Source organism: Carassius carassius, chromosome 44, assembly GCF_963082965.1.
Source record: "Carassius carassius chromosome 44, fCarCar2.1, whole genome shotgun sequence".
NCBI classification, from domain to species: domain Eukaryota; kingdom Metazoa; phylum Chordata; class Actinopteri; order Cypriniformes; family Cyprinidae; genus Carassius; species Carassius carassius.
In genome coordinates this window covers 1,589,966-1,615,953 of record NC_081798.1, presented here as the reverse complement: position 1 = coordinate 1,615,953, position 25,988 = coordinate 1,589,966, and the positions used below count along the sequence as shown (strand labels likewise).

The window sequence follows — 25,988 nt, the reverse complement described above, 5'->3', positions numbered from 1 at the left end:
CTATATTTATATATAAAATATTAGTATATATTAGTTTATAACTAATCTTAATATTTTTTAAAACAATATAATACATGCAAGTGTATTATAATGTTAACAAATGTATTTATATTAGAATAACATTTTAATAAATATTAATAAAATATGTATTTGTATTAATTGTAAACTTAATATGTAAAATGTGTTTAATTTACTAAAATAATACATGTATTTTTTTATTTTTATTTTATTAATTAAGTCTTATTTTCTGAAAAGGATTGTCCAATTTTTGTTGCTTTATGCTTAAAACAAAAAAATAAACATAATTTAAAAGGAAATAAGATTAATTGTTTTGGTTTCCTCTCTTGTTTTTAAGCATAAAGCCACTTAATTTTCATCATTTAAGTTATTTTCATCATATAGAGGAAGAACATTAATTTCTGCCTTGTGTATGTTCCTGTTTTTTAACGCATGTTAATCCTCCTAATATCGATGTTCCACCTCATCCAGACAAAACCAAACTTACACAAAAACAAACACTTATTTTTGTATGTCGGCGTTTATATTAGTGCTTTAACTGCTCCATATTTCCATTGTGCATTACTGTTTTTTTTTTTTTGCTTATTTCGAACGACTTAGCATAACCAGCATTATATCTGTTTAAGGCACATCATGTCCACAAAACACACTGAAGATATTGAGATACACTGTCAATAAGTCCACTGATAACCTGCGTCAGTGCATCACAGTGCATTATGGGAACTCTCAGTGTCCCTGACCGGTGGTTCGTGGGGTCTGCTGATTGCTAGTGTATTGTGGGTAGGTACAGGAGCGGTAACTAACCCTTGGAGAGTCCTGGTCTGATGGCAGTCCGTTCTGGGCAATCTGCTCTCCTTCTCTGTGAACACACACACACAGACAATATATATATATATATATAACATTTCATATACTAACATATACATCAATGTATTAAGTACTCTTTTAAAGAACACTGCTTACTCAACCCTAAACATCAGAAAAAGAAACTGTACTGAGTATGTCGTGAAACGCATTAGCTGATTATTGCAGCATCTGTCTGACATGTGCTGTGGGTGCTCTGTGCTGTCTGTCTGTGTGTGTGTGTGTGTGTGTGTTCACCTCTGCTGTGTTTCTGCGTCCTGCTCCTGGACCGGCTCTGGTGTGGGCGGTTTCCTTCTCTTCTCTTCCTCCTCTTGCTGTCTTCTCACTTCCAATAACTCCAACTACAGAATACACAGAGCGGTACAACAACAGAGTCATGATGGTTTTTATACTGTACAAACTGTATATTCTCTGGCCCTTCACCAACCCTACACCTAACCCTGACCTTCACAGGAAACTTTGTGCATTTTTACTTTCTCAAAAAACTCATTCTGTATGATTTATAAGTGTTTTGAAAAATGGGGACATGGGTTATGTCTTCATAAGTCACCCTCTCCTTGTAATACCTGTGTCATACCCATGTCATTATACAGAGTTGTGTCCTGATATGTCACAAAAACAAGAGCACACACACACACACACACACACACACACACACACACACACATATATATACACACACTAGGGCTGTCAATGAATATTCTAAATTCGAATATGTATTCGAATGGTTTTTAAAAAATGAATTTCGAAGGTGAAAATTAATATTCAAATAAAAAAAATGTGGAAAAAATGCCCGCGGTAGTAGAGGCGTGGTTGTCTGCTTTGCGAGTGGGCGCGCTAGCGCCTGAGGGTTCAGGGACAGGTCACAGCCTCACAGGAGTCGCACTGTCTGGCACAGCATCACTGCTGAAAGTTGACGCGTCTTCATGGAAGATGCCAGCAAGTGCAGAGCCCAACTCGACCGCAGCAGAGAAAATGAGGTAAAATTGTTGACCCGCGAGACAAAGTTGTATGCAAGCTATTTAAGATACAGTTAGCATACCATTCGACCACTAGCAACATGAGGTCACATCTCAAAAATGTGCACCCAAATGAGCATGGCATCTTTGTCTCTTTGTCTGCAACACGACAAGAGGCCATAACGGATAAATTAATTTCGTTCATTTGTAAGGACATGAGACCGATCAGTGTCGCGGATGGGACAGGCTTCGGGGAGTTCTGTCAAGCAATGCATCCGAGGTTTTTATTTATCGTTTCATGTCAAGGAAAAGTTCCATGTTTACCACAGCACAACTCACTCGGAGCATTCAATGTCAGTTCTATATGCTGTAAAACTTTAATTAATATTAATAATATTTGTTTCAATCACTGAATGAAGCCTGCTATATTTTGGACAGAATTCGCGACTTTAAATTGCTTGCACAAAACTCTTGATCAGCACTGAAAAATGTGTTTGTTCATTTAAACCGTTATGCGCAGAGAGGGTGAGAGAGCGTGAGGTCTGCAGTCTTGGCCATTAGTTGATTTCCTTGTTTTTGTGTAGGTAATACGTTGTCAAATATGTTTAAACTTAAATAGTCTATCTATACAAGTAGTTATGTCTCTTTGTATTATTTTGTCCTGTTATTGACGTAATGCGCGTTAGTGTTGGGCGATATGGTCATTTTTCAAATCGTCATATCGTCAGCCTGTGAGATCGACGATACACGATCTTATCGTGCATGTGTGGAGCAAGAGAGAGACTCTTTGAAACCTTGCAGGTGCGTGAGAGAGCCTATGGAATCACCAATTATTGAAAAAATATACTTTAAAACATACTGATAAACTAATGTTAAATATAAAAATACTGTATTTAAACAAGAATGAGATGAGAAATAAACAGAAACAAGAATGAGATGCATTCTGACATAACTGTGGCATTAAACTCAGTTAGTGAGGGCTCGTTTAAAATAGTGCACATATATAGGCCGTTCAGATTACTTATAAAAGTGCAATGAAACACCTTATATCTGCAGACGATGTACGTCTGTTTGTGGATGGTGACTTAGTAACAGCCAGAACTCTGTATTTTGCATGCATCACATTATAGTGCGGTTGTCACAGTGTCTGGGTTATGTTCCCTGGGTTTCCACTAGGTGTCCTCATTTCCCACGGTGTTTATCATATTATCACTTCCTGTCTCCTTATTTGGTCACCTTCCTCCTTGTTTAGTTAATTGATTGTTCTCCACCTGTCTCCTGTTTCCCCATTATCCTTTTGTGTATTTATACCCGGTCTGTCTGAGTCTGTGTTACGGAGTCCTTGTTTAATGTCTTATGTTGAAGTTAATCCGTAGTCTTGATATTGCCGTGTGTTCTTGTCTGTTTTCTGGTTTATTGGATATTCTGGTTTTGACCCTGCCTGGACTGTTTACCCTTTTGGATTTGCCCTTCAATAAACAGCATACCTGCAATTGGATCTCTCCGTGTTTCTTGTATCACCAAACGTGACAGCGGTGTGCATGAAAATAATAATAAGGATGCAGAGCAAACTTATCATCCATAGTGGTTCTCACATAGTCCTTCTACGTCGTCACCACATAGTGAGTGTTATAAGTGATAAGTCTAATAGAAGGTCTACGTGAGAACCACTGTGGATGATAAGTTCGCTCTGCCGCCTTGTTAATATTTTGTCTTTCCTTTATTTGTAATGCCAAGAAAGAGTTAATCTGTCATGTATGAGAAGAGCGTGTTGTCGTGTAGCAGCCATTAAATGTGTGGGACACCAACTCCTCGTTTTCTATCTCTTTCATTTCATGGATTTAACGAGTTATCAGAGTCAAGGCGGACAGTTTCAGTGACTACAGGCTCTAATCCTCCTGCGCTCGCACGCGCTGTGTGTGTGTGTGTGTGTGTGTGTGTGAAATGAAATAGCTGGGCAGTTTTTAATAAGCAGCCTAATAAAAATAATAGTTATTATTATTATAATCTAATACATTAATAGAAAAATGAGCCTAATATCGTCTTGATTATCGACAGAGAAATCTGATTATGTCGATATCTCTGACTATCGTTGATACACGATACTATCGTCTATCGGCACAACCCCAATGCGCGTCATTGACAACATGCGACACCAGATGTTCGAATAGTTCGAATATTCGTGTTTTTTTAGAGGGAATATTCGAACGTCATTTTTGAGCAATTTTGACAGCCCTAATACACACACACACACACACACACTCTCACTCACTTACAGACACACACACACACACACACACACAGGCATCCTATCTCTCTCACACATAAACACACTCTCTCTCACACACACACACACACACTCTCTCTCTCTCTCTCCCCCCCTCTCTCTCACACACACACTCCCTCTCTCTCTCTCTCACCGTGGTCAGTCGCTCCAGCGCTGAGAAGCGTTCCTCCCAGGTGGCGGCTGACTTCTCGAAGGCTTCGTGTCGTTTGATCAGCTTCTCCACCTCGTCCACACTCTGTCCCATCTCTCTGCTGGACAGATAGGGCTCCTGTCCCAGCAGCCACGCCTCTGCCACGCCGGCGTCCCGCGAAAACTGGTGCACTTCCAGAACTGCACACACACACACACAATCACACACACACACACACACACATGGTAAATGGGGAAATCAGCATCAGTGATTTAAAGCTGCACAAGCTGCCCACCTCCTTCAACACACTTCAGATTATAAGATCGGAAATAAGTGTTTCAGAGCTGCTAAGCATCATGGGAGGAGACACTCTCAAATCCAAGACATCAAATAAAGAGGGCAGCCCAAAACGCTCTAAGAAATATATCCAACAGGGAAAACTACAACTCAAGAGTATTCGAACCATTCAAATTCACACTCTATGAAATCAGTGTATATATATATATAAAATCTAATACAAAATAATACAAATATAACTGCTTAGAAAATTTGAATTTATTGACTTTTAATACTAAGATGATACAATTATTTTATTAACACACACATTAATTCATTTTAATAAGTATTTAATCTATTTTTTGCTAAAATAATACATTTACTATATTAATATAAACATATTACAGTTTTACTTGATTGCAAACACACAATTCATTAAAACAATTCACCATTTTCTCACAACTATAAACACAATCTCAAAACTACACACCAACTTCTGCCAACTTCAGACAAAATCAGATAGTTAGTCAAAAACATGTCCTCTTTAGTCAGACTCAAACTTTGGCCTCAGATGACACACAAACCTGTCAAATACACACACTTCTGCACTGCCTAGAGAACACTAGTGAGAAAACCTCCTTTTGGGAAACCTTTTTTCTAGTCAATGTCTGTTACAGTATACAATATAAATAGAGGGATGCAGAAAGCGTTAAATTCATATATAAACTGTAAGAAATGTTAGCTTTCAATACACTACTGTAAAGACATCTTACAGTAGATAAAAAGCACTACTGTAGAAAATAAAAAATGAAAGTGAAAGTGAAGTGACATTCAGCCAAGTATGGTGACCCATACCCATAATTTGTGCTCTGCATTTAACCCATCCGAAGTGCACACACACAGAGCAGTGAACACACACACACACACTGTGAGCACACACCCGGAGCAGTGGGCAGCCATTTATGCTGCGGCGCCCGGGGAGCAGTTGGGGGTTCGATGCCTTGCTCAAGGGCACCTAAGTCGTGGTATTGAAGGTAGAGAGAGAACTGTACATGCACTCCCCCCACCCACAATTCGAGTCCCGGGCCGGCAGGAATTGTGGGTGGGGGGAGTGCATGTACAGTTCTCTCTCCACCCTCAATACCACGACTTAGGTGCCCTTGAGCAAGGCATCGAACCCCCAACTGCTCCCCGGGCGCCGCAGCATAAATGGCTGCCCACTGCTCTGGGTGTGTGCTCACAGCGTGTGTGTGTGTTCACTGCTCTGTGTGTGTGCATTTCGGATGGGTTAAATGCAGAGCACAAATATAGAATAAAATAAAAATATAGAATATACAGTAAACACACATTCATTTGCCAAAACTCACAATGACTTGTGCTCTTGTGCATATCATCCTGAGATTCTGAGTTAGTTTTATTGTGTGTTTGTATTTTCTGAATGAGAACATGGTTAAACCTGTGCGAAATGATGGCGTTTTTGTGTAGAGTTTTACAGAAAACACTGAGCAAATTGGAACGTTTTTAAAGTTTTTTTTAAAAGAAGTGTGTTATTTAGATTTAGAAATTATATAATTTTTTTTTTTTTACTAATTTTAATGTTTTTATGCATTTTATTAATTTAAATAAATTATTTTATTTGAATGTTTTATATATTAATATTCATTTTATATTCATTTTAATATATTAAATGTATTTAATTTTTACTAGCGTAATATATTAAATTAAATATATTAATATATTATTCATATTAAAAGTAAACATTTATATTATTTATACTAATCTTAAGCTGATCTGAAAAAAAAAATTTGCTAATTTTTGAGCTATTTCCCATCATACTCACTCAGTCTAAGCCACTCCCATCTGTCCTCCCACTTGTCAATCATATCTTTCCTCTTGTCCGTCAACTGCAACAACTTCTCTTTGATCTGTGGGAGATGAAAACAGACATGAAAGACTGGAACCAGACGTCTAAAGACTGGAACCAGACGTTCTCCAGACGTGTCCTCACCTCCTCTGATGCGTAGTGTTTCCGTGCCAGGAGAGATTTGCCCAGCTCGATGCAGACCGTGAAGCTGTCGTTACGGGCATCGATTTCAGCCTTGATTCCCTGGTGATTGTTCATGAGAAGCTCCACAGACGACACGTCCCTGAAGAACAGCAGACAGAGAGAGGATTAACCCCTTCAGACTGATCTAAAACACTTTCACTTTTTCGTTATTTTGTACTTAAATAGTTCTTGTATTCTGCACAATGTTGACTCCTAATGTAATATATATTTACAGATACATACATACATTCATATATATATATATATATATATATATATATATATATATATATATATAAATTATATTAGTGCTATTATATATAATAATAAAAAAAGAATATATATATATATATATTAATTATATATCTTTCTAAAAATTCCCTTTAGTCCTCTGCATAAATATTACATAAATATTGAGATAAATCAGTCAAAAAGCTGAAAAAGTTAGACAATTGTAGCTTGACAATTGTAGCTAAATGTTATTGCTACTAAAACTGATATACAGTTTTTGATATTGTATTTTTCATAATTTTAACAGTAATAAAATATGAAAATTATGAATTTAAAAATTATATATCAAAGTGTCACCTAACACTGACATAGAGTTTTCTTATTTACTTAAAAAAAATATATATATAGCTTTTTTTAAATGTATTGATTGATTATATTAGCATTATCTTTACATTATTTATTGAATATATTCATTTTATATATTAGAATATATGCATTATTATTAATATTATTATTTATTATACTAATTTTTGTACCAAATTTTATGTCTGCACAATGACATTTATAAAAATCCTAAAAAAAAAAAAAAAAAAGGTTGATAGATTGACATAATTTTAGTTATATCACTCTATAACACTAACGATCAAATACAACCTTTGACATTCTAGTGGTGAAAAATGAAAGCACAACTATGTATTTGGTCTCATTATGAGCCATTTCTATCATAATAAAATGCATAATAATTTCAGCCACAAACTGAGGCGGTCACATTTAACTGAAGTGCATTTCCAGCAGTATTGTCCTCTAGAGCATCACACACCTGGGCTTCTCCTGCGTCTCGATGAGGCGGATGACGTCCTCCATCCAGAGCATGAGGTCCCGCACCATACTGAAGAAGCGGAACTTGTCTCCGGTGTCCAGCAGTCGTGTCCTCCGGCCCTCGCAGGCCTCCAGCAGACTCCTCCAGGCCTCCAGCACCTCGCCTTCACGCCGCTGGATGTCATCCGCTTTGTCTCCAGCATACGCTGACTGCAGGCGCACGGCATCCTCCTGCAGCTGCCGCACCTGAGCACACCAGCAGAGAAACACCTCCTCATGCAGCAGATATCACATCACATTTTAAGATCCGTTAATCAAGTGAAGAGTCACGGACAGTGCATTCAGCCAATTAAACCGATTTCTTTGTTGTGACACATTAGTGTCTCATAATTCACCTTCAGAGGTCAATGAGGCACAGACGAAAGCTGCGGGACAAATCCGTATAGTGCTATTTGAGGAAGGACTTTACGGAGGAAAGCATTTCCAACTTTTTGAACAATTAGATGTTTTTATGCTATTCACTGTAGACAATTTTTCAATATAAATGATATATTTAATAAATCTATTTAATTTATAAAACCGCAACATTACTTTATCAATTATTTAAAATATTATATTATTTATTTAAATATACATTTTAAATTATTAATTTTTATTATTATTATATTTACATTTTATTACAAGGTTATTTTGTATTAAAAAAAACATCACACTTAATATATATATATATATTTATCTGTGTGTAATTCTATAAAAATGTAGAATAATTTTAAATAAGCCAAAAAAAAAAGATAAAAAAATACATTAACAACAGTAAGATTGCTAAATGTTATTACTATTTAAAAAGTATTTATGAAAATATATTTTAACATTTCATTTATTTTCAGCGTATAGTTAATCAAATAAATACAGCCATGGTGAGCATTAAATACATTAAAAAATCTTTATTATTTTAAACTATATATATATATATATATATATTTATGATATATGATATAACAGTATTTTTTTATATATATTCATATTTTACAACACATTTATTTTATGTTTTTATAACACAGACATTTATTGTTCTGAACAGTGACAAAATAATTTGATCTATAGTCTGAAAAAAAAATAATTATATTTAAACCATACATAAATATTGAAATCTAAAATGTTGTACAATATATTTTATAACATTACTATAAATATCTTTTTTGACACACACTATATAAATATATATATATATATGTGTTCCAAAAATTATAGTTATAGTAATGTTATAAAATATAATATTGTACAACATTTTAACAATCTATCCAAATGGCTTTTGTGTATTAATATCTGTGTGTTTCTGGATCTGAGCGACGCACCTGTGTCCCGAGAGCTTGGATGTCGTGTTCAAACGTGGTGTGCATCCTCTGCAAGGTTTCCACTGTGTTCTGGTCTCGTCCCAGCTCTTCTGGAAGCTTCTTGTGTTTGTCCAGGATGCGTCCCAGGATCTCCTTGGCGTCGTGGTAGAACTTGTGCAGCTCGTAGGATGCAGCAAGAATCTGTGTGCGTGTGTCGATGAGCTCCAGCAGATCGGCCCAGGCCTCGTTCAGACCGTCCTTCCACTCGGCCACAGTCGCTGCGTCAGTGTGCCCTGCGTTTATCAGCTCGTCAGCCATACGGTTCACGCCGTCCACGCGCTCCTGACCGATGTTTCCCGTATCACGAGCAAATTCACGGAAACGCTCCTGCAACATCTGCGAGAGAGGAACATGCATTTACTACATGATCAAATGTTAACAAACTTTACCTTCATTTAAATGCTGCACTACTGCTCATGAATATTAATTACCGGTAGGTCGAGTGATGTTCACCCAAACTGATTTTAGATCATTCTATTAGATTATATTCTGTAAGCATTTAAATAAATTCAGAATTATATTTTCAGATATAGAACAATTATTTTATGTATTTATTATTCAAAATAATTTTCTTTATAACCATACTGAATATGTTTGTCAGGGTGACATTTATATTATTTATCAGTAATAAAAGATTTGTTTAATTTGTTAAAAAACTGAAATACAGCTGTTGACATTTTTTGAAGTATATATATATATATATATATATATATATATATATATAATTATTTATTCATTGTAATAAAGCATTATTGTTAAAATATTTGTATATATTCATTTTATTAGCATATATTTTTCATATATATTTATTGCTATGCATTATTTTCTTGTATTTAAAATGTTAAAAAATTAATTTAATATACAGATTTTTTAAATCACATTTTAAGCCACTGCAGAGCAAATACGTTAATATTGAGAATAAAAATATATTATTTTAGCTTTCTCAAACAGTCCCAATTACTGTAGATTAACCCCAACACTGAAATGAATATGTTGACATTATGAGTGTGTTAGAATTGGTTTTTCGCACTCACAGTGACGTGTTCGTAGTCTTGTCCGAGTTCGTGAGATCCAGCCACCACTTCTCTCTCGGCGATCCACTGCTCCAGATCATCCACCTCCCGGTTGAGCTGGAAGAGGCGGAAGCGCTCCTCCAGTTTTCCTCTCCTCTCCTCTGATAGGTCCTTTAGTCCAGCGTACAGCTTATCCACCTGTGACTGACGCATGCCGATCCTCTCACTACAGCACAGACACATCACATGTTCAGCATAAGATGTTAATCAGAGGTGCAAAGATTAAGATCTTATTTTATATACGAACATTAGAGTGCACATCTAATTCAGATCAATTAAAAATCCACATCAAAGTTGAAATCAGATTCAGAATCAAAATGAGAGATCTAGATCTAGGTTTCAGAGCCAGAATTGAATCAGTTTAAAGTTTAAATCCATATTTAGAATCCCAAATCAGAATCATATTAGATTTGAATCCAGATTAAGAATCAAAGTCAAGAGCAATTTTTGAGAGTGCACATCTAATTCAGATCAATTAAAAATCCACATCAAAGTTTGAATCAGATTCAAAATCAAAATAAGATTTTAATCTAGGTTTCAGAGCCAGAATTGAATCAGTTTAAATTTCAAAATCCATATTTAGAATCAGAATCATATTAGATTTTAATCCAGGTTAAGACTCAAAGTCAAGGGCAATTTTTGAGCCAGAGTCGAAATCAGGTTTACAATTTAGATATAGAATCAAGGTCAGTTTTAGAATCCAAATTAGATAAATATTTAAATCCAGATTTAGAATCAAATCAGATTCAGGTTAAGAATCAAAGTCAAACTCAGTTTCAGAGGCATGATCAGATTAAGATTCAAATCCAGATTTAGAATCAAAATCAGAATTATGGTCAAAATCAGATTAAGATCCAGATTTAGAATCAAAGTCGGTTTCAGCATTACAGTCAAAAGCAGATTTAGAATAAAAAATGAAAGTCAAAGTTAGTTTTAGTTAATCAGAGGTGCAAAGATTAAGTTCTGATTTAAATACGAACATTAGAGTGTACATCTAATTCAGATCAATTAAAAATCCACATCAAAGTTGGAATCAGATTCAGAGTCAAAATCAGATTCAGATCTAGGTTTCAGAGCCAGAATTGAATCAGTTTAAAGTTCAAATACATACTTACAATCCAAATCCGAATTATATTAGATCTGAATACAGATTAAGAATCAAAGTCAAGGGCAATTTTTGAGTCAGAGTCGAAATCAGATTAACATTTTGGATTCAGAATCAAGGTCAGTTTTAGAATCCAAATTTTATAAATATTTAAATCCAGATTTAGAATCAAATCAGATTTAGGTTAAGAATCAAAGTCAAACTCAGTTTCAGAGACATAATCAGATTAAGATTCGAATCCAGATTTAGAATCAAAGTCAGTTTTAGCATTACAATCAAAAGCAGATTTAGATAAAAAAAATGAAATTCAAAGTTAGTTTTAGAGTCAAAATCAGATTCAGATCTAAAACCAGAATCAAACAGAATTCAGATTAAAATCCACTAGATTCAAGTATAGTTTTAGAGTCAAAATCAGATTCATATTTAAATTTTCAGAACCACATTCGGGTTTAGAATCAATTTCAAAATCATTTAAATCCATGTCAGAGACGTCCGTTTTAGAGTCTTAAAAATCTAAAAATCACATTTAGAATCAAAGCTAAAGTCAGTTTTAGAGTCAAAATCAGATTCGTATTAATATTCAAAGTCAACATTAGATTTTTAGTTTTAAAGTTAATATCAGATTGAGAGCCCAGATTCAGATTAAGTGTGAAAGCGTGTTCTGTACCTCTCGGGGTGGTTGGTGGCCACCAGGCCACGGCTGGTCTTGGAAAGCTGGTGCACAGTTTCAGCATAGTCCTCCACCGCCTGCTCCAGGATCTGGTGCTTCTTCAGCATGGCCACCGAACTCTGCTCATCCTGAGAACCACAACAGAGACATTTCAGAAAAGCAGCTTGTAAATACAGAACTGCTAAAGTGAACACCATTTTGGTTTAAACAGGACACTACATGTGATTTGATAGATATCACTATATTTAATTAATCATAATACATTAGCATGATAAATATTGTGATACAAATTTTCCGAAATGTTGTTTAAACTATTGATAATATACACTATCTATAAATATACACTAATTTGCATACATTTCCAGAGGCAAAATCTGAACCAGGCTTATTTTGTTAACATATTAGAGTTACTTAAGTGATTTTTAATATCTCTTTTTTTATCAACGAAAATAAATCAGGAAATATATTCATCAATCGAGAACAAAAATATATTTTCAATCATGTTTTTAGGAATGAAATGCATTGCATTTGATATTACAGACAAAAATAGATCAAATTTACTCACTTAAATGTTTACTTTGGATGTTTCTTTCAACTAGTCTGAAATAAGACATTACGAAAGCAAAAAAGCATAGAATCGTCATTAACTTAGGATGCATTACTTACGTCTCCTTCGAGTTTAACTTTAAGAAGTGATTCATTGAGAGTCAGCATTGTCAAGAATAATTTTGCAAAATAAAATTCTGCTGCCGTCTTGTTTTCCTGCTTTACTAGTTTGAGATTTTATGCTATGCACATGTTTGGTTTAGCACTGATTGAATGACTAAGGCTACTGTTACTTGTCTGTATGCTCATGATATTGATATCATGATATTACTGATACACTGTTCGTCATTTTTGTGTGTATGTGTGTGTGTGAGAGAGAGAGCTGCAATTGGTTCTATGTATATTATAATTTTCAAATGGATGTTAATTTTTTGGAATAGTGTACATTTTATATGTATTTCAGAGCATTGTTTAATTCTGTTATATTTGTAGGGTGACAAATGTACCATCAGTCCAGGGACTGGAGATGCAAAATAGCCTTTTGGCTAATTCTGGTACATTTATGCATTATTGATGTGCAATCATCTTCCTTGTCAAAATAAATAAAACTAAACTGATTTCATTCACGGGAAGATCCCAGACCTTGGCCTTCTCTTCAGACATCATGTAGAGCTCTTGCTCGCTCATCCAGGCTTCGGCTTCAGCTGCGTCAAAGTAGTACTGCTGGGCTTCATGGGCCTCCTCGAGTCTGGCGTGCCGTCTCTCCGTCTCCTGGATGATCAGGCTCCACAGCCGCTCCAGATCGGACAGACGGACTCGGATGGCCTCTACATTGGGACTGTCGGTCTTCAGGATGCTCTGGCTGCGCTCGAGAATGTCGTCAAAGCGCGGCTGATGGCCCTGGATCTCCTTCTGTAATGTCTGTGGATAAATGTGCATTTGAGTAAGTGTGCACCTCATGTACAATTCAGCACAAATCATCATGCCATCACATATGAAGCCATGCAAAAGATTGGGGTCGGTAAGATTTGCAATGTTTCTGAAAGAAGCTTTTATGTGCACCAAGGCAGCATTAGTTGAAAAAAATGTAAATAACTGCTTTGTATTTGAAAATATAGTAAAATGTGTTTTATTCTTGTTATTAAAGCTGATTTTTCAGCACTCCAGTCTTCAGTGTCACATGTTCTTTCACTAATCATTCTAATATGTGACTCTGGAGCACAGAAGCAGTTTTAAGTCTCTGGGTATATTTGTAGCAATAGACAAAAATACATTGTGTGGGTCAAAATTATAGATTTTTCTTTTATGCCTAAAATCATTCGGATATTAAGTAAAGATCATGTTCCATGAAGATATTTAGTGAATTTCCTACCATAAATATATCAAAACTTCATTTTTTATGAGTAATATGCATTGCTAAGAACTTCATCTGAACAACTTTAAAGATGATTTTCTCAATATTTAGATTTTTATACACCCTCAGATTCCAGATTTTCAAATAGTTGTATCTCAATTTTTTTAAAAATCACACTTAAGACTGGTTTTGTGGTACTGGGTCACATATGCTGATTTGCTACTCAACAAACATTTCTGATTATTATTCATGTTGAAAACTGTCGAGCTGCTTCATATGTTTGTGGGAAAATACATTCTTTGATGAATAAAAAAAACAGCATTTCTAAAATCTAAATATCTCATTCATTGTCAGTGTTATTTTAGTTTTTATTTTAACATTTTGAATCAGTTTTTATTCATATAGCTTCCATTTTCATTCTAAAATTAGTTAAAGCTTCAGTCCTTTTGTTGTTGTATTTAGTAGTTTTTTCAATATCAATATAGTTTTTTATTTTATATATATATATATATATATAGTTTCAGTTTTATTTAAAACTGAACATTCCAAATATCTTTACTGTCACTCTTGATCAATTTAATGCATCCTTGCTGAATAAAGCATTATTTTTTTTTGAAAAAAAACTTTTAAACGGTAATGTTCTACAAACAAAAATCTATAACCGAAAACAGCACTTTTCCATGTCACTCTGAATGAATCTCTAATCAAAAACATCTCTAGTTTGTGTTTCTTTTGAAATAGCAGTAAATATGAATCTAGAACACATTACCTGGTTCTTCTTGATGAGCAGCTGAACAGTCTGTAAATTATGGCCATGGTCTGTCGACGTAGCGAGAGGCATCCGCTCTTCCACCCAGAGCTGACGAGAAACATGAAGTTAAACTCAGCTCAACATTCACATGCACATATAAACCCAAACTCACAATCTCATCCTCCATGTCACGGTTAAACTGATGGATCTCTCGAGAGGCCATGAGGAAGTTCTTCCGTTCCTGCAACGGCTCCAGCAGCTCCTTAAACTTCAGCTCCACCTCCTTCCGGCGTCCATCGACCTCATCCGTGTCCCTTCCTTCTTGTCTCAACACATGAGCTTGAGACTGGAGCTCCTCCACCTCCTTCTGACGCACCTCCACCTGGTTCTCCAGCATCTGGACACAGAGGAGAAGAGTGAGTCTGGTCCTTCAGGATATACACACAGCCGTCAGCTCGGATCATCTCAAACCTGTTGTTTCTTCAGCAGGATGCTGACGCTGGTCAGATCTTTGCCGTAGTCGTCCGATTGGATCTGACCCTCCAGACCCACCAGCCATTTGTCCAGATCGGCGCAGCTCTGCGTGAAGAGCTCGGCTTTGTTGGCGTCAAACAGACACTGGGCTTTAGTCTGAGTCTTGGTCTCCAGCTCGGTCCACATCTCCTTCAGCGCCGCCAGCTTCTCCTTCACCACGGCTTCTGTCTCCGGCTTCTCTGAGACCAGCTGCGTCCCTTCCTGCAGACAGACAGAGATTACACTGCATTACACAGCTAGAACGAGATTACAGTGACATTCATGCATTTAGCAGACGCTTTTATCCAGAATGCTTTGTCGGAGAGCAGCAGTATTTGTGATGTACAATTATAGGTTAATAAGACAACTGGATTAGGAAGCAAGCTAGAAAAATGAGAAAAAAGCATTTACATTTGAAATCCCAGAAAAGCTTTTTTTTATGATGTTTGTTTGTAGTTTTAACGTCAGGAATATTATATTAACAGTGACTAGATACAGTGATGTAGTATGGAAGCCCGTTTCCGCCATGGAATAAAAAAATATTTTTATCTAACAATTCTGAGTTTACATTTCTTTTTTTTCTTTTTTCTGTCACAGATATTATAGCAACTTTTTAATCTTATAATCATGAATTGATTTCTCTCAACCGCATGTTTACATGAAAAAAATACACTGAATTTTGCTCATTTTGATCATAAAAGATGCACACTGACATATTAAGTCAAGTATAAGCGAGTGAGACTTAAATTAGAAAAAAAATATGTAAGTGATGAAAGAAAAATAATTTTGGCTTCCTTTTAAATTACGTTTATTTTTATTACGTTGTTTGCAGATATTTCTTCTTGTTCTAAGTATAACACTTATCAACATTTTGGTTTTCAAATCCTGATCAAATCAATATCTCACAAAAAAACAATGCAATTTCCCTTCCGGATTTAAATTGTGTCTTATGAGGTATATTGTCTAAATATTAATGCTATAACACACAATGCATTAAGGAATTACTGAATGCATAATGTTTTTATTGTCTAATATAAAACTATTTACTTATTTGATTTTCACACTGGTAAAATTGCAAAAAAAAAAAAAAAAGACGACATAATTTAAGATGTAAATGGAATGCTATTAAATGAAATGCACTGATAACTGACCTTCTCGATTTTGTCCAGCCACTCTTTGTTGGACTGCAGTTCGGCCATGAAGGCCTGGTGTTTGAGCCATTTGCTGTGCAGGTTGCGAGCTTCATCGTAGGACATGTCCTGTGCTGTCAACATCTTCTCATTGATCCACAGAGACAGCTGAGCAGAGGACACAAAACAGTCAAGCTAAGATGGGATGGATTGGACTTATTTTGAACTAAAACTGAAACTGCATAATACATTTTCTTTACTTGAAATAAGTAAATGTTAAAGGAAAAAACTTTATTTTTTTAAATCTCAGGTAGTTTTCAGCAACATTTTTCATCTTAATTTAGTTTTACGTGATGTTCTAAAATAACTAAAAATAAAAAATAAGAAGAAATTATCAGATATATTGAAAAAAATATGTTAATAATCAAGTAAATAAATTCCAGGGGGAAAAATCCAAACAACAAAGTCGCTTAAACTGTAATAAAAAAAAAAAAAAAAAAAAAAATATATATATATATATATATATATATATACATACACACACATATATATATATATATATATATATATATATATACATATACTTTTTTATTATTATTATTAAAACCAAAACCAACAAAACCAAAAAAAGTAATAAAATAAAATATATAAAACAATATCTCAGCTAATTCTCATTTTAATTTAGTTTAACTTGATGTACTAAAATAACTAAAAGTAATAAAATAATAAGAACTGATACAGACATATTAAAAAAATAATAACAATTAATTAAATAAATAAAAAATCCAAACAACAAAATGACTTAAACTGTAATTAAAATAAAAATAGAAAGTAAGTACTTAAAAAATATTCTAAATATTATAAAAAAAACAATAGTAGTATCCAGATCATATCAGCGTTATTACAGCTAACTAAAAATAAAACCACAAAAAAATTAACTGAAATAAAATATAGAAAAAAATTATTTCAGCTAGTTCTCAGTATAATTTAGTTTAACTTAATGTACTAAAATTATTAAAAAATAATAAGAACTGATACAGACATATTTAAAAACAATAATAATAATTAATAAAAAAAAAAAATCCAATCATCAAAATGACTTAAACTGTAATTAAAATAAAAATAGAAAATAAGTACTTAACAAATATTCTAAATATTATTAAAAAACAATAGTAGCATAAAGATCATATCAGGGTTATTACAGCTAACTAAAAATAAAATGCTAACAATTCTAAAATAAGTCAAATAAAATAAATAAAAAATATTTCATTTCTCATTTTAATTTAGTTTACCTCGATGTACTAAAATAACCAAGACTAATAATTAAAAAAACAACAGAAAAGAGACAAATGTAATCATTAAAACGAATACGAAAAATGCCAAAAACACACAACAGAATTAAATGACAATTAAAATGAACACTTGTTCCAGTGACTGGAATAGAATAGAATAGAACCGAATAAAATAACAGGGTCAGCTCACCTCCTGACAGTCCTGTAAGAACTTCTGCAGGTCTCTGTTGTCCTTCAGTCTCATGAGCAGCTCCACGGCCGCCTCTCGGTTCTTCTTATGCCTGCAGGTCAAAGCTTGAAGGTCAGTCCCAATCTTATTTCTGTTTCTATCTGTTCACTCGGACTTGTTTAAGTGTTACCGGTCATCGATGGAGGCTGCTCTCTCCTGGATGCGGTCAGCATTGATGTTTCCGTCACTGGCCAGTCTCCTCCCAGCCTCCACCACACTGTTGATCTTGTCCTCATTGGCGTCCATGGTGGTCATGAAGTCCTCCTGTTTCTTAATGGCAGCCTCTGCTCCTTCAAGGGTGGTGGGCATCTCGGTGTGAGCCAGAACATACTCCTGCAGAAACATGGAGAATAAATCACTCAGACGGGAGGTTTAAACTCTTCAAAATAAAGGCTCCAAAAGGGGGTAGTCATAGCTATGAAAAAAACATTTTTGGTTCCTTAAAGAACCTTTCAGTGAACAGTTCTTAAAAGAACCATTTTTTCCTAGTGTGAAATATATTTGTATTGTTGTAATTTAAAATAAAATGATGATGATGATTATTTGTTGTTGTTGTTTTTTTTTACAGTGAAATATTACCATAATAAAATGTCTCATTTTGTTTAACATTTTTATTTAGTAAACTAAAATCACAATATGGCTTAATGCAATTAACAAAAATATGGTTTGAAAATGAAGAAATTTAGAGAATTTTAGTTTAAATTAAAACTACTATTATTTTTCTCAAATACTTAATTTAATTTTATTGTGAAATATTATATATATATATATATATATATATATATATATATATATATATATAAATATAAGCATAATGTTTTGTATTAAAATTATTAAATAAAAAAAATCTAATATGGTTCAATTGTAATTAAAATGGTTTAAAATGAAAAAAGATAAAGATAAAAAGTGTATTTTCATTTAAAATATTCAAAAGAATTAAAATTTTAAATTAGAATAGTAATATTTCTTATTTTGTTTGCAGTGATGCCATAGAAGAACCATTTTTGGGGTTCCCAAAGAACGTTTCAGTGAGCCGTTCGGAAAAAAAACATTGTTTTCTTATTGTGAAGAAGATTTTAATAATCCACAGAACTTTTTCAACTAAAGGGAATCTCGAAAGTTAAAAGTTTTTCGTGAAACCATCAATGCCATTGAAAAACCCCTTTATTTTCAAAAGTACACTGGTGTTCAAGAAACTTACCTGGTTGTTGAGGAAGGCCTCGGCTTGTTTGGTGTCTCTGAGGAAGATCTGATAGGCGTGAGACTGTGACAGAAGGTTCTGCCGGTTCTCCCACATCTTGTGAAGCTCGTTCCATCCGGTGTCTAGAGCCTGGAGCCTCTGTCTCAGGAACATGTACTGAGCGTCCGTTTGCCCCTGCGTCACCATCTCGCCCATGTCCCTCATCTTCTGATAGTCTTCTTCGTAGTTGTTAATCTCGTTCTTGATGCCTTCGTGTTGGGCCAGAAGCTTCTCGGCCTCGGCCAGTGTGTTGGGCATGTCCTCGGACGCGATGGCCGTCTGCGTTCGGGAAAGCCAGGACTGGAAATCGTCCAGCTCTCGGAGGAACTGCTGCAGCTTGCTGGCTTCACCCAGAGACGCCTCGCGGTTTCGTAGGGTTTCCTTCATCTCCTCCCAGACGGCGGTGATCTCTGCCAGACGTCCCGTGATGGCTTTGGCCTGGTCGGGGTGTTCGTCGGCCAAGCGCTCCGCCTCGCCGCGGAGGTCGCCCAGTTTGGCTTCGATGGCGGCCAGATCGCGCTCCATGCCGGTGAGCTTGCGTTGGAGGGCCATGACGCCCGTGAGGTCGTTGCCCAGCTCCTGGGTGGACTCGATGACTTTGGTCTTCTCGCGGATCCATGATTTGGTCTCGTTACAGTCCAGGTGGTAGTTCTGCACGCCCAAAGCCGAGATGAGGGACTCTTTCTTCTGGTCCACCAAGTCGCGGAATTGACTCCACCTGTGGAAAAGCATCAAGCTCCAGTTTACCAGTTTTATGAGCTAGTTCAGAAATGCCTCAATGCATCTAATAAAGGGAGTTTACCAGCATGATTGGATGGTTAAGCTAGTTAACGTGTGTTCAATAAGAAATGCCAAGGTCATAGATCCAGCCTCCAGAAACACAAATAACTGATCACATGTATATTTTGAGAGTACCATTTTAAGAAGCCCAATGGGTAAAACAAAATCTAGGTCTGCACAACTGATTGAAATATGGCTCAGTGCAATTATCAAAACATTTTTTGAAAATAAATAAATGAATTATTATTATTATATATTTTTTTAAATGCCTGATTTTTTTTATTTTACAATGAAGTATTTCTATAGTAATTCTTCTTATTTTTTTTACAGGATATATATATATATATTTTTTTAGTAAACCAAAATTGCAATGCAATAGTGCAGTTATCAAAAATATGGTTTGAAAATGAAATAAGACTATATTAGTACTGCAATTAAAAAATAAAATGATACAGTGATTCTTATTTTAATTATTTTTCTTAAACAAAATGTTTTTATATAACAGTGAAAAAATATGAAAATAATATTTCTAATGTTGAATATTTACATTTATTATATCAGAATCAGAATATGGCTTATTGCAATTATCAAAAAGATCGGTTCAAATAAAGAAATTAAGAGAAACTATTGTATTTTTCTTAAATATCTTTTATTTATAGTGAAATGTTACAATAGTGATTTATTTATTAATTTAGCGAGCCAATATATATATATATATATATATATATATATATATATATATATATATATATATATTTGGGGTGTAACGGTACGCAAAAATCAGGGTTCGGTACGTACCTCCTGTTTTAAAGTCACAGTTCATTTTCGGTACAGTAAGGGAAAGAAATGGAAACATTAAACTGCAAGTTGTTTATTACTATAAACTTTTTTAACAATTTGTTTACTTTTTTGTAAAATACTTTTTAATAAAGTATATATAAAATAAAAAAAAGAATAAGAAATAAAACACTGCTGCAAAGTTCTCCACTTAATAAAATACTCTCAGTCTCAAACCAATATCATATAATAATATAATGAAAAATATAAATAAATAACTATGATTACAGTGCAGCATTGTAGGCCTGCTCATATTTAAAATATATATATATAACTTTTCCAAAGTGTAAAGTGCAGCATCAACAGTTTCAGTTTTTAGACCTGCTCAGATTTCGTTATTGCGTTGGACCGATCGGAATTAAGAGCAAAGGTCTGTTTAAATGCCGACGTGAACTGCGTTTGAATTACAATCGTTTTTTTCCTAGTTGTAGTGATGTTCACATTCGTGTGATGCCTTTTGAAAACCTTAGGCCGGTGACACACTGCCATATTGCACCTGTCAAACATAGTCTATTTTGTCGTCAATACTGTTGACGGTGTCTTTTATCAGTAGGCTTTATATTTATGCTCAACATGAAGTATAGATATTGTTGTCATGAAGACAAGAGCCTGGTCGGTCGGCGGCCTCCCTCTATGTCACCTACAGTAGCAGCAGCGTGCCAGCGCCGCGTAAGACACGATTCTAGTGTGTGAAGACACAGAAAACACGAAGCAGCCGTCACGCAACTGACACGCAGCAGAAACACCACGCTCACGCCACGCAGCCAGTGTGTCACCGGCCTTAGAATCAGCTGCAGGGCGGGATTTGCGCTGAACGCGGAGACTTCCGCCACTTAATATGTTCGTTTGGAAACACGAAAATGTTCCGCAGACAAAATATTGCATTCGGTCATTCGGTACACACGTGCACCGTACCGAAAGCCCTGTACCGAAACGGTCCGATACGAATACACGTACCGTTACAACCCTATATATATATATATATATATATATATATATATATATATATATATATATATATATATAGAGAGAGAGAGAGAGAGAGAGAGAGAGTTATTAATAAATAAAAATATATTATTTTTTCTTAAAACTATATTATGTAAATTTTCTTAAAACTGCTTTTTTCGCTCATAGTAAAATTGTACTATATATATATATATGACCATGACCAGTGTCTAGCAACATGTTCTGGTGACCAGCTATACTAGTACTTTCAGCAGGTATTTGTGCTTTCTACACAGAGCTTAAAAATACATTTGTCTCCAGCAGAGAATGCTATGACTTGCCTGGTGTTGAGTTGGTCTTGTTGGGTTTTGATGTCTTTCTCGCTCGGGTGTCCGCTGTGAATGAGCTGCCTGGCGATCTGATTGACAACGGCCACACGTGATGCCTGGTTATTCATTTCAGGCTCCAGACTCTCAAACCTGGAGGGTAATTAAAACATTTCATCAAACAATCAGCAGTCCTGAAGAATCATGTTTTACAATCAGGGCCAATCTGTCCTTGAGAAAAGGAGAATGTGATACCTGGCCACACTAGAGTGAGTTCAATCTGTTATCGAGCTCAGATGATCATTTCTCTGCTGTTCTCCAGCGGCGTGACTCAGCATGAACAGCTGTAGCGGTAAACGCTCCTAATAACGCTGGCTTGAAAAAGCCAAAATTATACTACTTAAACGAATAAGTCATTATTATTTTTCTTCAAGCTACATCCACCAAACTCGTCTCAGACCTTCAGACTCATGGACACCCTAGAAACTTTCTAAAAGCAACACAGAACACACTAATAACCATCTTGCACCATCCTTGCAAGAACCAACCTAGCAACCAGACAGCAGTCCGTTTATCCGAGTGGCTGCATGAACTTAAAAACGTGTAAAATTCCTTAATTTAAAAATGCATAAAAATTTACATCCCACTTAAAATTAAAAAAATTGCTCGACACTTTTAAAACTACCATTTAAAGCTTTTTAAACTACCTTAAACTTGAAAAAGCTTCAAAATCTATTAAGCTACTTCAAACTTAACATTTATTCGGAATGCACATATTTAAACTTTCAAACTCAAAACTGCTTCAAGCCTTTAAAACTATTTCATATCGAAAACGTTAAATTTTTAAAACATATTCAAACCTAAAACTTTTTCAAAATGTAATTTTTTTTAAAGCTACTTCAGACTTAAAATTGGTTCCTAATGCATATTGAAACTTTTAAACTTAAAACTGCTTTAAATTTAAGTTTTTAAAAACTGTCAAACTTAAAATGCCTCCAAACCTTGAATTTTTTAAAACAACTTCAAACTACAAACTTCTTCATGCTTCAGACTTTTCAAATTAAATCAAACTCAAAACTGCTTAAAGCTTTTTAAACTACTTTTAACTTAAAACTGTTTTAAATGAAAGATTTAAAAAATACTTCAAATTTAAAACTGCTATCAACTTTTAAAAACCATGTAAAAATTAAAACACCATATTTTGAGAATAAAGTCGTAGTAGGCCTTCTACGAGATTAAATTTGAAATAACATGAGAATAAAGTCTATTTACAGTGTCGTAAATTAAAAAAAGTCTATTTAAATTGTGTCGTAGTAAACTGCTTCAAACTAAAGACCTTTTCGGAAAAAAAACAACCTTTTATACTTAACCATTTCATACTTAAAAATACTAAAATTCAAATAAAATAAAAAACTGCTTCAAAGTTCTAGCTTTATAAAGTACTTAAAACTCATTCAAACCTTGCATTTTAAAATTGCTTCAAAATGTAAGCTTTTTAAATGATAATCAAACTTAAAACTCCTTCAAGCTTCTAAAACGACTTTTTTTAGATTCAAGTTTTTAAAGATAATTAAAATTTAACATTAAAATGTAATTTAATTTAACAACTTTGAAACCATCTGGATAAGTTTTCTCTAGCCAACATCAAATATTTAAAACTGATGCAAATCAAGCAATAGCTCAAAAACTGCAAAACGTTAGTTAAATTTGCATGCCACGAATCTTAACTAATTGGCACAAGCCTGTAATAAATATGACCACAAATACACAGCCTTGACCTCTCACCTGTGTTGAATGACCTCCAGGTCCTCCAGTTTCTCTGGGATCTCCATGCTGTTGAGCCACTGCTCCTTCTCGTCAATCCAGTGCTCACACGCATCCGCCTCGCTGAACATCTTATAGAGCGCCAGGGCGTCCTGCAGGGCCTGTTTCCTCAGTCTGCTGAGCTCGGAGACCTCCTTATAGCGCTCCTCGATGCCTGCTAGTCGCTCGTTGACGTTGGCAGCCTGCACCTGTTCCGGAGGAAGGGACTGGGCCTGTTCGTGAAGAGCGTCAATCACCGAGCGATAACTAGCGACCTCGGCCGAGGCGTCTTTGTGTTTCTTGACCAAAGCTTGAGTGGAGAATTCATCGTGGCCAACGTCAGCAGTCGAGACGATTCGAAGCGCGTCTAAAGTCCAGGCGTCGACGTCATCCGCATCGGCCTGGAACTGGTGAAGGCTGCAAGCCTCTTCCAGGCGCTTTTTCCTCACCGCAGCCAGCTGTTCCAGAGCGGCCCATTGGGCCTGGACGTCAGCGATGCGTTCGCGAATCTTATCTTCGCCAAAGTGCCCAGCATCGGCCATCGCTTGACCCTCGCGCACCGTGTGCTGGAGGTGACCGGAGCGGCCACTCATTTCATCTTCAAGAGCACGGTGTTGACTCAAAAGACGCACGGCGCCCGTCAGATCCTTGCCGCAGTCGTCCGAGGACAGGATCTGCTCTTTCTCGCGAATCCAGCCCTCCTCCTCCGCCATCTCCCAGAAGAACTTCCAAAGTCGGCGGGACTCTTCCAGACGGGCGCGGCGCTCCGCTGCCAGCTGGGTCAGCTCCTGATAGCAGAACTCCATGTGTGCCACACGGTCACGGATGACCTGAGGGTCACAGGGTTTGTAGCCTGCATCGAATCAGAGAACATAGAAAACATTAAAGAAGCAAGAAACTAGGGCTGGGTGATAAGGCCCAAAAAATAACATCATGATTTTGTTTTCATATCAGTTGGACTCGATATCGATAGTAATCGCGATAAATGTCAAATCTTTATTAAGTTTAAAGCTAGATTCTTGCTCAAAGGTTAAAGTTGTTGAAACCAGACTGTTAATTTTTTCTTAACAAAATAAATATCTTAATAGAAAAATTAATTTCTTAGTTTATGCATGTTCTAATGAGTTCAAATCAAGAAAAGGGTTTGTGTTAGCTGATAATATTAATGATAATATTACTTTTCTTGTCTTTTAGAAATGCACATTTGGTAGTAGTAGAAGCATGGGTAAGGATGCAGATGCAAATGTTTTTTCATTATCAAAAACTTTTAGCAACTTAATTTTTATCTGGTAAAAATGTAATTAATCTTTTTTCTTTTTAATTGGTCTTCCATAGTAGAATACATTTAAATTATGAGTTTAAAAAACACACAAAGCACCTCAATAGTATAGTAAACATTTAACTAAGTAACTATGGTTTTTAGGTATTTGTAAAAAACAGTAATCTAAAGACATTCAGTATAAATGCTAGAGCTTAATCACAAAAAAATACTTTTAATTATATTCCATTTCTCTTTTAATAATATAATAAAATTTGACATGAATAGTGCATATATATATAAAATATTAATAGAAATGAATAATAACAAAATTCATCATAAATACTGAAATATAAATAAACTGGCTTAAATTATAGATAAATAAATAAATAAACTGAAAACATGAAAGTAAAAGTGAATACAAAATATGAATAAATACTATAACAATATATTAAAGCTGATGTCAGGAACTAATCTTGTAATGCAGAATTTTAAACTATTATTTTATATGTGCACTAATAAAAAGCAGCTCAAATGCGGTTTGGACTTCATTTGTAGCATAACCAGGGAAATTTATATTCACTATAAAAATGTTCATGACTTTTCCACGACTGTTTAAATTTATTACTTTTCCTGGCCTGCGAATCAGAGGTTTAAAACTCCCCGTTATTTCCAGCTTCTTCATGAACGTGGGAACCTTGAGAACCCCAACCTGGACCAGCTCTGCATGCTTCCTCGAAATAAAAACACCACTTAAACTGAATCGAACTCTGGACTGCACAAAACTAGTCTGAACAGACTGAGCCTGGTCGAACTATTTGATATTGTTATTCTGAAAGAAAGAATGAGTCAGTATCTGAAGGAATAAAGACTAAGGAGCTCTTCTTACCCTCCTCATCCACGGCGAACTTTTGTGCGTTGGCGTTGACGGCCTTGACGCGGTCGGCCTGTATGCCGATGTCGGCTTCCACAAGAGCGTGCTTCTGCAGCAGGTCTTCTACTCCCAACAGATGCTTCCCGTAATCCTGAGACAGTAGCAGCATCTGCGGAGGACAGGAGACCAGATCAGGACATCCAACATACAGCTGATGCATTCGTCTAGTCTTGGCAC

At 35.3% G+C, this 25,988-nt stretch overlaps 1 protein-coding gene across 1 annotated transcript in view; it reads right to left on the bottom strand.

Annotated features, from left to right (window-relative positions):
* The window catches only part of LOC132126855 (spectrin beta chain, non-erythrocytic 1-like), a 70,350-nt gene that overhangs the window by 7,474 nt on the left and 36,888 nt on the right, over positions 1–25,988 (bottom strand). The window contains exons 13-32 of the mRNA XM_059538408.1: positions 25,767–25,920; positions 23,602–24,472; positions 21,832–21,969; positions 18,890–19,646; positions 17,819–18,021; positions 17,650–17,740; positions 16,189–16,335; positions 14,996–15,259; positions 14,697–14,921; positions 14,543–14,632; positions 13,062–13,340; positions 11,871–12,001; positions 10,060–10,264; positions 8,987–9,361; positions 7,633–7,877; positions 6,543–6,681; positions 6,375–6,459; positions 4,262–4,458; positions 1,120–1,223; positions 823–877 (exon numbers count right to left, since the gene is read on the bottom strand). Coding sequence (XP_059394391.1) covers positions 823–877; positions 1,120–1,223; positions 4,262–4,458; positions 6,375–6,459; positions 6,543–6,681; positions 7,633–7,877; positions 8,987–9,361; positions 10,060–10,264; positions 11,871–12,001; positions 13,062–13,340; positions 14,543–14,632; positions 14,697–14,921; positions 14,996–15,259; positions 16,189–16,335; positions 17,650–17,740; positions 17,819–18,021; positions 18,890–19,646; positions 21,832–21,969; positions 23,602–24,472; positions 25,767–25,920 — 4,755 coding nt within the window. The remainder of the gene's footprint in view (positions 1–822; positions 878–1,119; positions 1,224–4,261; positions 4,459–6,374; positions 6,460–6,542; positions 6,682–7,632; positions 7,878–8,986; positions 9,362–10,059; positions 10,265–11,870; positions 12,002–13,061; positions 13,341–14,542; positions 14,633–14,696; positions 14,922–14,995; positions 15,260–16,188; positions 16,336–17,649; positions 17,741–17,818; positions 18,022–18,889; positions 19,647–21,831; positions 21,970–23,601; positions 24,473–25,766; positions 25,921–25,988) is intronic.